Source organism: Sinocyclocheilus anshuiensis, unplaced genomic scaffold, assembly GCF_001515605.1.
Source record: "Sinocyclocheilus anshuiensis isolate Anshui unplaced genomic scaffold, SAMN03320099.WGS_v1.1 scaffold868, whole genome shotgun sequence".
NCBI lineage: Eukaryota > Metazoa > Chordata > Actinopteri > Cypriniformes > Cyprinidae > Sinocyclocheilus > Sinocyclocheilus anshuiensis.
The window spans coordinates 977,545-990,037 of NW_015552624.1; the positions used below are offsets into that span (position 1 = coordinate 977,545).

Here is a 12,493-nt window from a genome sequence, read left to right on the forward strand (position 1 = left end):
CCCTCAAGGCATCCTAGGTGTATATGACTTTCTTCTTTCAGACGAATCCAGTCAGAGTTATATTAAAAATTGTCTTTGATCTTTCAAGCTGTTTAATGCCACTCAGCGGGTGTTGCATGCATCAGTCCAAAAGAAGTGAAATAAAGCACATCCATCCATAATAAAAAGTGTCTCACACGGCTCCGGGGGCTGAACAAAGGCCTCCTGTAGCGAACTGATGCGTTTTTGTAAGAAAAATATCCACAAAAATATCTTACAAAAATGCATCGATTCGCTACAGAAGTGTTCAAAGAATTTTAACACCCGCTGAGTGGCATTAAATAGCTTGAAAGATCAAAGACAATTTTTAATATAGCTCCGACTGGATTCGTCTGAAAGAAGAAAGTCATATACACCTAAGATGACTTGATGGTGAGTGATTTGTGGGCTAATTTAAATTTTTGGGTGTACTAACCCTTTAAGGCTCCATTTATTTATTTTTTAATCAAAAATACAGTTAAAAAATTAAATATTATTATTTAAAATATTATTATTTAAAATAACTGTTTTCTCTTTGAATATATTTTAAAATGTCATTTATTCCTGCGATAAAAGCTGAATTTTCAGCATCATTACTCCAGTCTTCAGTGTCACATGATCCTTCAGAAATCATTCTAATATGCTGATTTGCAGCTCAAGAAACATTTCACATTATTATCAATGAGGAAAACAGTTGTGCTGCTTAATTTTTTGTGAAAATTTAATTTTTTCAGCATTCTTTGATGAATGTAAAGTTCAAAAGAACAGAATTTATTTGAAATAGAAATATTTTGTAACATTACAATGTCTTTACTGCCACTTTTGAATTTAAATTCATTTCTTGCTGAATAAACATTAAAAAAAAAGTTTTAATTGAATGTGTACATTTTTTTTATTGATTGACCACTACTGCATGGTTTTATTTGAATATCAGATTTGACTAAATAAATCTCTTTAAATACAAGCAATGTCTCATATTAGCTATTTTGTTTTTTATTTAGTCTTTTAATATCTCAGACCACGAGTAAAAATATCCAGTATGACATACTGATTTGATGTCTTGTTTTGGAAGGATTTCATTTCACTTCACATGACATGAGAGAGTTCAGTGTGACATTCTAGAAGCCTCATAATGAACATGTGTAATCCTCTAATTCACCACATGGTTGCAGGAGAGTGTCGCCCTGGAGCTGAGTCGGAATACAAAGGAAGGACATTGTCTGAGATCACCAAAACACTGACACCCTGCTGAGCACTGGGCATATGTAAGGTCTCCTGACCCATCAAAACAACAGCATTACACAACTGACAAGAGCTGCAGACACATTTACACTGCACTAACACTGACTGAGACGGAAACCAGCCATTTCTGAGAGAACTATAAATGTAATTGCTTTCATTAAAGCAGCTGGATTTGTTATAATGAATATTAAGCATCGTTCTGAAGGTAGAAAACCTGTGAAAGATTGGATGAACAAATGATGAAACCTCATTTGGAATTCAGCAGTGATAGTGATACAGAGAAGAAAATGTCATTAGATCCTGCAGTATTATTCATTTATTCAGTCAGATCTGAAATTATTAGTGTTTTATCATCAAAACGAAGCCAAAAGAGTGACACAGAAAGAGAAATGTGTGGAAAAACGGAGTGAAAAACGAGGGTGTGAGCAATTGCGTGGGCAGCAGACGAGTGGCAAGACGGAGCGCAGAAGTGAGAGGAAAAAAACCACCAGGAAAAAATAGAGAGATGGGAAAAAGGGTGAAATGAAAAGCAGAAATCGATCGGAGAAGATGAGTTCATAAAGAACCGGAAATGAAATAATAGAGAGAGTGCGAGTGACACAGCATAGAGAAGAAAATGGAGCAGTGATGCAGCTGCTATGGTAACCGTACCCTCAACACAGTTGGTGGAGAAGAAGGCGATGTTACGGGTTTCCAGAGGGTTGTCATGGGTGCAGTCAGGTGACCTGGTCTGAGGCTCTGATTCACCCGTCAGGGAGGAGTTATCAACCTGAAAAATTATAAAATATATATATATATGTGTGTGTGTAACAAACTGCTGTTGGTTTGATTGAGCCTTGTCTGAAAGTTTAGAAGTGCTTTAAAATATTAAAGTTTGAGGTTTTTCAGGCCTTACAGTCAGACAGACAGTCAGATAGACAGTCAGACAGACAGACAGACAGACAGACAGACAGATTAGGTAGCTAGATAGATAGATAGATAGATAGATAGATAGAGTCAGATTACAGACAGACAGACAGACAGACAGACATTACAGTTATCCAGTAGTTGCTAGGCCTGATGCTAGAACATAACCTTAATATTTATATTAATTATTAATGCAATATCTATACCCTACATATGGGTGCAAGAGAAAGTCTGTAAGTGTTCATAATAAATGTTTAGATGCTGTACCTTGCAGCCGTGGCCAGAGATGATCCTGAGATCAGCAGGGATCCTGTCTCCTCCCTTCACCTCCACCAGATCACCAGCCACCACCTCCTCAGCATTAATCTGGAGCTTCTCACCTTCACGGATCACTAAAGCTTGCTGCGGACCGCACACACACACACACACACACACACACACACACACACACACACATCAATTTCAGCCTCTAACAACTCTAAGACCAACGGAGAGATTAGATAGCATTAATACAGTCTGGAGGCTTCAGAGCTGGAAGATAATAATTAGGATTATGACCAGAGAGGAAACCAGCAGATTAAGATTATTGGTGTATATTGGTTATTTTGAGTTGAGAAGCACAGCTAGAAATATGCACTGAAAAAGTTTGTCACTTTTAAATGTCACAAGTAGGACTGGGAATCAGAACTGAGGTTATTAAAGTGTTTTGGTGCACCTGGGGAACCATGTTCTTGAAAGACTCCATGATCTTTGAGCTCTTGGCCTCCTGGAAGTAGGAGAAGCAGCCGGTGATGATGACCACAGCAGACAGCACGATCCCCAGATACAACTGTAGAGCAGAGAGAGAGACAGAAAGGACAGGTTATCAAATTAATGTGGAGAAACTCCTCAGGAGGTCACTGACCTTGATTTCTCTGATTCACCTTGTTTGCCTTTGTGCCACCAAATATCATTCATCTGAAGCAAACCATGAATGATTATGACATCAAGGCAGTTTTTTTCTCTATATTTTACATGCATCAATGTTTCTTTTCCTGTGTCTAGTCGCAGTGTTTATTCTAGTACAGTTCATAGAAGTACAGTAGCAATGCAATTGGGAATTTAAGACAAATGATTACAACTTGAAATCTTTTTTTCCATGATATAAGGAATAATCTTAGTTTTGTTGTTACTTTGAAGAGTTACCAACATCAGTGTTTTAATTGAGGTATAAAAACCCCAAGATGCCACATACTGAAAAAGTGAAAAATATTTATTCATATTACACAAATTGTGTTATTTTCTTTATTTGTAAGTTGCTTGAGCTGAAAGTGTATGCTAAATATATAAATGTTATGTAAATGTAATGAAATGCACTACCTTTCAAAGGTGTGGAGTCAGTATGTTTTTAAAGGAATTAATACTTTGATTCAGCAACTGTATGACACTGAAGACTGGAATAATGATGCTAAAAATTCAGCTGTGCATCACAAGAATAAATTACATTTTAAAATATATTCACATAGAAAATAGTTATTTTAAATGGTAATAATATTTCACAATATTACTGTTTTTTCTCATTTAGTGAGAGAGGGACTGATGTTTTGTCTTAGAATTAATTTGCTAAAACTAAAATGGGGGGGAGGCTTGTTTTTATTTTCAACCCAATCTCTTCAAAATGCTTTCTGCCACCCATGGCTTTTCTCCAAACTAAACACACTATAAAAGGAATAAATCATATTTAATGCAGAATTATTAACACAAATAACACAGATTACAAATAAAAGACTAGGATAGGAAAGAATAGGATTACTTATTATGTCACAAACATGGCCTTATCTACTCACAGGAAAATTGTCCTAAATCTGGCCTACTCCAAACGGCAGCATAATGCATATTTTGTGCAATTTCATGCTTTTGTGCGCATGCGTGAGTTCTCACATTGTCATTGGCAGGCTCGTCCTCCGTGGCGGCCTGGATGGCGTAGGCCAGGAAGCAGAGGATGGCTCCGATCCACAGCAGGATGGAGAATCCTCCGAAGAGCTGTCGGCAGAATTTGACCCACTCCGGGGTGGTGGGGGGTGGGGTGAGAGCGTTGGGACCATCCCGAGCAAGGTACTCTGCCGCCTTAGCATTAGTCAGACCCTTCAGGGGACAAGAGAGTGTGAGGAGTAATCTGATTCAAGAGTTCATGTCAAACACTACTGCACTGCCACTAGGGGGCGATGGCGGCGCTGTGTTTTAGGAGATTTGTTGAGATCACAGTTCCTCCTTTAAAACATTAGTGCTTCACATAAACTCATTAAGGTGAAATTAGTTCAATGTTAAAGGGATAGTTTACCAGGGTAAACAAACAGTTGCTGGTCCCTATTGACCTCCATTGTATTTTTTACATATTATGGAATTCAATGGGGACCATTAACTGTTTGGTTACCAACATTCTTCAAAATATCTTCTTTTGTGTTCAACAGAAAAAAGAAACTCATGCAGGTTTGGAACAACTCCAGGTTTTTGGAGTCAATGGTTACATTTCTTGGTGGACTGTCCCTTTAAGTTGCTTTGGATGAAGTTAACTGTGAAGCCTTACATATGAAATAATAACCAGAAAAATCTTTTTAATTTTTTGATTGAATAGTTTATTGAAGCTTTAGACCAAAATGTTTAAAAATATTAAAAGGTTCGCAGTTTTATTTTGAGTATCATATTTGATACATCAGGCTTTTATGGCTCATATAGTATGATATAGTGAGAATGTTGAGCTCATACTTGAGGAAGAAAAACACCCAAACTGAGCATAAATATTATGATATTTCTATACAGTATATGATATTTATATGGCCAGTAAGATGAAATTCTGATAGCTTGTAATGTAAATCAATGACAAGTGTATCAGTATCATTGAACAGTATATCAGATTACTTACATAAAATGCACGTAAATATCAGCTGTCACTCTATATATCATAAATAATAAATCCTAGTAAGATTATATTTAAATACTTAGTTTTATGATCAGAGCTCTGTAGTTTTTGTTTATTGTGGGGGAAAACATATATGAGTAAACAAACATTAATCAAAGATGAACAATATAACCATTAATCAAAGCCCTGATGTATCAACCTTTAGTGGTTTTTCTTAAAAAGGATTGTGGATAATCAAAGATCTTGATATATTACAATATAAAAGTTATCCTTGTGTTTATTCATAAAAAAACTAGATTTCACAGCAAAAAGACATAACAAAAGGCATGTAGATTGCATACGAAAGGTTTTTCAGCAAGTTTTGATCATGTTGATCATTTAGAGGCCTTGGAAATTTTGAGTATCAAATAAGATACAGACTACTTTTTGGGGTTAATACAAGTAGTGTTGCTTTCGTCAACGAAAATTATGACTAAATATCGTCGTCAATGAACCTTTATCACGTGACGATACAAGCTATACTTTCCTGCAATGCATAATGAACGTTTGACTGCCATGTTAAAATTAAACAAAACCTTAACATTATGTTGTAGGTAATAAAGTTACAAGAATTAATTCATTTAAAGTTGACAATACAGTCTTAATGTTACAAGATTAAAGGAAGTCAGGACAGTTCAATATTTTAAAACTAAATGGGGGCTAAATAAAAATTGGACTCCATTGACTCCAACACAACACAAACACAGAAACATTTTTCAAAATCTCTTCTTTTGCATCTTACAGAAGAAAGAAAGTCATACAGGTTTACATGAGGGTGAACAAATGATGACTGTATTTTCATTTTTGGGTGAACTATTCCAAAAAACCAGGGGCCTCATTTATAAAATGTTGCGTATAAACTGTCCTAAATTTGTTCTAAGATCATTTCTCAAAAGTGCGTAAGTGCGATTCAGAGAAAACGAATGTGCGCACAAAAACACGTGCGTACGCCTCTCTTCCAGATGTGACATTTATAAATCGCAAATGATCTTGAAATTGTGCGCAGCTGACTGGTGTCAGATCTCCGCCTTGTAAACGCCCCCTAATTAATATCATTACCATATAAAAGAGCACACGCCAATATCCAAATTTCTATGCTTGAGAATGACGAGCACAAAAAAAACAAAAAACTTTACTGAGTCAGAAATTGAGGTCCTGCTGGACGGAGGTAGAGGTTCGTGCGGGGACGCTTTTATTTAATAATGTGTAATTATTCTGTGGACAAACAATGTGTGTGTGGTTATATTTTTTTTCTATAGACTATGATCAAAATTACTACCAGAAACAACAGAAATAATAAAAAAAAATAAAATAAAATAATAATAGTAAGTATAAAACAATTAGGTTTCCAAAAGTAAGAATAAACTATGAATTCAAGTAAATTTTTTTGTCATCTTATAAAAAGTGAGCCATCCTACTTTTAAAATCACTTGCTATGACAACTAATACAAAGTTTAATATCACGAAATTCTTGCAAAACTTTAAAAAAACATTATTGAAAGAAAAATTGGACGTTTCATATCATAATAAAATAAATTATTACATGATTATGGGCTCCGGTCTGAAAAAACCTGCATGCGATTTGGCATTTCTTTATATTTACACAGTTTACCAGTGCTGCTCAAATGTGGCATTAATGTACTGACACAAAAATATATAGTGTATTTTATACAAATATAACTGATGTAAATGACAAAAACAAAGTTTAGGGCAGATGTCTCTATTCATTTTCACAGAAGCAAAGCAGCAGATGTTATAAATAAAAACAGTTAACAATGTTATTGAATAGAATATATTAAAACCGTTATTGCACGACATAGGCCTATTCTTATAGGCTACACAGACAAAACAGTCGGAGATGCATTTATGCATTTTTTTTCTATTTTACGCATTAGTAGTAAATCAAGACTTCGCAAGTTCTCAAGGTCAGTTTAATCTCGCAAAAACTCCCGTTAATAAAAAATCTGACTACACTGCACAATTAATCTCTTACACTGCATCTTTGTTGTTTATGATGAATTCGGTGCTTGCACGTACACCGCTTTTATTATTATTGCAGCTTAGATGTTCAAATAGCTGCAGTACTCCGACTTTGCCACAAGGAAAAGTGCGTACGCCTGCTCAGACCCTGACGTGGCGGTAAGTACTTTTCCACGTCAAAGACCGTTTTTATAAATATGAACGTTGCCGTGGATTTTAGCGTACGCACACTCTAAGATCAAATCTGTGCATACGCACATTTTATAAATGAGGCCCCAGGAGACAGAAGATGTCATTTTATGTGAATATTGTCGAAATATAAAACAAATCACAATATATAGGTAATAATAGGAATAGGGCATCAGGGCAGCCCCATCAGTGAGGATTTTAGTTCAATTCAACTTTAGCGAAAGATTCACCAATATAGAAATCCTTGGTGTTTTGGTGCATTAGCATCGAGTTATCTTTAGGATCTGGACACATCCGTCGTTATGAAGGAAACTGAATTTATTCAGGAGAAAGAACCAGACAGACATTCAGGAAATTGCCTCTTTTCTGCAATTTTAAACGACAACCAGTCTTCGACTCCATATCACTTTGTTGATTCTCAGAATATTATTACTCATAATACTTTGATACCATTCTTAGAATTGTAACTTTATTCCCTAAATATTACTACTTTAATTTCAAAATGTTATGACTTCTCAAAACCACACCTTTATTCTAGTAAAAAAGCCTTTTGTGAGAGAGCCTTTATTCTTGTAATACTATTTTTGGATTTATTTTAATGTTGCGCTACAATACCATCATATGAAACAGCTGGCTTGTTTACATGATTTAAATGGTTTAAATTGTTCGCTGCTGATGTGAGAAACTCACCTGTACAATGTCAGTGTTGAATTTCCGGCATACTTCTTCAATTGACATCTTATGCTCTGTCTGGAGAAAAAGAGAAAAGTGAGTTTATATTTGTACAAAGAAAGGATGAGTTGCTATAGAGTGCGACTGACCACAAAGACTAAACCACAATCTCACTACATTTGATTCAAGGCAAAACAGTATATGAAAATCAATACAGTATGATGTACTTAAATTCCTTTATGAGGCACTGAACTCACAGTGAAACAGAATGTGCAATATAAAATTATTCACTACAGGTCACTGATTGTAAACGAGTGCATTTGAAGTTTCATACAAGAACATGAAGATGTACTATATGTGTCGATGTGTCTTACCAGTGGTACTTCCTTCTTCAGGTCATCCAGGTCTTTTCCTCCCTTTCCCTTTTTGGGAGACTCCTTCTCATTTGTGTCCTGCGTGGTTGCCACGCGGTAGCTGTCCGACCGTCCATACTGAAAGAAAAAAAAAGTAGGATTATTCTTAGATCAGCTACGTAATCAGACCTAGAATAAAGCCAGCTAACACTGGAACATAGGGCTGTGCAATTAATCGCATGCGATTGTCAAGCGCATCTCATCAGTAAAGCCGGTTCCGTGATTAGTAGTAAATCGCCATCACCTGCTTTCAGATGGAGCGGCATTTGATACACAGATCCGTAGTTCAATGACAAGCTAGGCAACATCGCGTTCATAATCGAATGCGATTCATCTGCGATTATGAACACGATATTGCCTAGCTTGTTTGTCCGGCTGTTTATTAAATGCCGCTCCATTTGAAAGCAGGTGATGGAGATTTACGACTAATCATGGAACCGGCTTCACTGACGAGATGCGCATGACAATCGCATGCGATTAATTGCACAGCCCTACTGGAACGCACAAGTAAATATTATATATGTACATATTAAGGTAACACTTTATAGTAAGGTTTAATTTGTTAACATTATTTAGCTATATTAGTTAACATGAACAATACTTATACAGCATTTATTAATCGAAGTTAATATTAAGTTCAACATTTGCTAATACATTATTAAAATCAAACATTTTATCTGTTAACATTAGTTAACGCACTGTGAACTAACATGAACATTTTTATTAACTAACGTTAACAAAGGTTAATAAATGCTGTTGTTCATTGTTAGTTCATGTTAGTTCATTAATTAAGGTTAACAAATGAGACCTTATTGTAAAGTGTTACCGTAATTTCCATATATTAATTATATTGTCATATGAAGTAAAAACATACATGAAAACTATTAGAAATTAGGACAATTTCATACATTATCTAGCCCATACAAATATATATGTTATGTATTTGTAATACATTTTTGGACATATATGTCATGTACATGTATATCCATGCAAAAACCCATCAATGCATGATGTTGATATTGTATTAGTAAATATAAAAGATAGACATGTATTTAAAATTTTTTTTTTTACAAAAACAAACATTAAAAAAACTGATCTTTGTATGTTGTTTTAATAAAGCTGCATATATAAACAAAATATATATTGCTGACATATATGGTTGCTACATCTAATACAACACAAAATCATCAAATGGACAGTATTTTAACATTATGTACATATACAAAGTTTACTATGGGGATTTTATAGATGTTATAAACTTCACTACCCAAAAAATTTGCATACAGTATGTAAAAACTATATATCGCCTTATAGGTAACATATGGCAATATCACTCTTGATATTTCCGTATACAAAACAAACACTTTTTTATTTGTAACACATAAGCCAGGCAATATGAACTTTCAGAAAAAGCTACAATTGGTCAACTGTTTTTATTTGTCAAATAAAAATCTATTCCAGCATATATACTGACATCAATTATGACTGTAAAACCAAGATGTTATAAAAATAATAAATAGTGGCTATTTTTAAATGCTGGTAAAATGGAATTCAAAAACTTTTTGAGGCACAAATAGTAGCAGGACTTTTTCCATGAATTACAGATTCAGCTTCAGAATCAGAACATTAGCAAAATGTGTCCCAGGTGAAACTGCGACATAATAACATGAACACACAGATGGGCTCATATTTAAGCATTATGCTCAGCACCTTCTGCTGCACTGCGAGAGACACGCGGTCCAGGAACTGAGGAGGCGATGCTCTCCGTGACTGAGGATGAGAGGGGAAATGCCAACCAGATAATGCTTCATCCACTATCCTGCTTATTTTAATAGGAACCCCATGCGGGATACGGGGGGTGGTGTGAGCACGGGGGCCATTGAGGGTGGTCTAGTGCGCTTCAATCCACATTAGGGCTTTGCATTGATGTGGCATCCCCTGATTTGTCATGTGTGCTTCTGTGACCTATTTTAGCTTGAATGCACAACCAGACGGCATTACAGTTAAATCCACCATTACAGCACACCAGCATGCTTACATGTTAATGTGCAATGCTTAAAATGCTTTCATAAATGATTCTGATGTTGGTTGATATTGCATTCAAAACAACTAAAATATCATTAAGGGAATAAATTGTGTGAGTGCTTAGATTTTGATACATTAAGGCCACGTCTGAATAAACTTTATCCAAAGTAGTTAATATTTAAATTTGACCATTGATAGAAAACGAACATTGAATTGTCATAAATATTTAATATTTAAAATAGAAATAGTTTGAATTTTATTAGCAGCTTTTGTCATTTATGCTCATCATAATGTTCAACTCTACATAAAAATCGCTATAAAAAATTTTATGGAATATAAACATTAAATGATGTAAAAACAGCAAATTTATTGGCAGTCTCTAATCTAAAATGAATTATTTATGTTTATTATAAGGTTTAACTTCAATTCAACAAAAACTATTAAATAAAAACAAAATAATAAATAAATAAATAAATTGATCCCCCAAAATATTAATTTACTCAATTGTAGCTTTTAAATTAGTAACTATTTTGGGTTATTAACTCAATAATATTCAGGAACTATTATATTATTAAAACAAAACACGGGGGAAACAAATCAAACAATCCTTAATAAAAAAAATAAAAAATATTGAAAACTTTAAATGATGATAAACTCTGTTTAAGTGGCAGCTTATTTTAAATGAGTTAACTAAATTATAGTTAACTAAAACTAAAACTATAACCATTAAGAATAATGAATGAATGAATGAATAAATAAATAAATAAATAAATAAAAGATAGTGTTACTTGAAATAAATGTTAACTGAAATGTTTCCAAGGCAACATTTCTAATTTTCATTTAGTTAAATTTATGTACTAAAATAACTCAAGGCCTCAAGCTAAATCAAAGAACGAACTGATATGACATCATTTCAAACAAAATCCAGCCAAAATGAAGTTCGTTTTGTGTTTTGGGAGTTCAAAAATGCTTGCCAAAGCGAACTTTCCGGAAAAGTTCGTTCTGACTGAAAACACCTCTGTACTACCACTGGTCCGTGACGATTGCGTCATAGGAGGTGTTAAAAAAAAAGAGAAACAAAAAACAAGAAATGATAAAAATAAAAAACACAAAAAGGCCAAGATTGCAACATCCTTGTGGCCGTGTGTTGAAACAGTTTGACCATCTGTCAAGGGTTTTTCCTCATTCTATCCTCTGGGTGAGACGGCAATGCAGGATTAAGACTGTTTACTACAGTCTGGATTAACCTACTGAACAACCGTAATCCTGCTCCTGCTTTTCTCTTATTCATACATTCAATTGCTCAGATACTTTGAGATACACTATATACTGTCTATTTTTATATTTATTTTGTCTTAACTCATCCACTCGCTTTGTTTATAGTTTGCACTCTAATGTAGTCTAATCAACGTTATAGCACAGCCATGTACTGGTACACAGTGCTCTCACTGTATCGTCATTCATGAAACATCATCCATTCGACTGTCTGCAGTTCTCTCTTCATCGCTCATGCACATGTGCATCACAGTTACAGACTCAGTCGTGACCCTGAGATCAGACGACGGACACGTGCACATTCATGTCCAAGCCCATTGGCCGCTGTGCCATAGGATGTGTGGAGAACTGTAGCTGCTCCATATCTGTAAATCCAGTGGGTTTGGTCTCAGACCTGATTAAGATTACGTTCTCTTATGGCGCTTTTCCACTGCATGGTACGGCATGGTACGGTTCGGTACGGTTCACTTTTGGGGGGTTTTCCACTGGGTACAGTACCTGGTACCTGGTACTTTTTTCAGTACCACCTCGGTTGAGGTTCCAAGTGAACTGTACCGCTACCAAAACGTGACGTGTAAACTCTGATGATCACTGATTGGCCGGAGAGCATCGTCACTACCTGCGTCACTGAACTTGCAACACAGAGACACAACAGAACCGCTAGATTTAAATCAGCACAGCCAGCGAAGGATCGAATGCAACTGTTTTGAACGAGCGCACCTTTTTTTAACAACCAAAAAATGGCTGTTTCGTGGTCTGTTGAGGAAGTACAGACGTTCCTCTCACTGATAGCAGAGGAGTGGATCCAGCGAGAGCTTGATGGGGCGACGCGGAA

At 35.3% G+C, this 12,493-nt stretch overlaps 1 protein-coding gene across 1 annotated transcript in view; it reads right to left on the reverse strand.

Moving 5' to 3' along the window:
* LOC107666333 (sodium/potassium-transporting ATPase subunit alpha-3-like) overlaps positions 1 to 12,493 on the reverse strand; it is a 40,204-nt gene that overhangs the window by 17,060 nt on the left and 10,651 nt on the right. Inside the window, exons 2-7 of the mRNA XM_016457586.1 lie at positions 8,320 to 8,436; positions 7,964 to 8,023; positions 4,087 to 4,290; positions 2,882 to 2,995; positions 2,434 to 2,568; positions 1,912 to 2,029 (exon numbers count right to left, since the gene is read on the reverse strand). Of these exons, the coding sequence (XP_016313072.1) occupies positions 1,912 to 2,029; positions 2,434 to 2,568; positions 2,882 to 2,995; positions 4,087 to 4,290; positions 7,964 to 8,023; positions 8,320 to 8,436 (748 nt within the window). The remainder of the gene's footprint in view (positions 1 to 1,911; positions 2,030 to 2,433; positions 2,569 to 2,881; positions 2,996 to 4,086; positions 4,291 to 7,963; positions 8,024 to 8,319; positions 8,437 to 12,493) is intronic.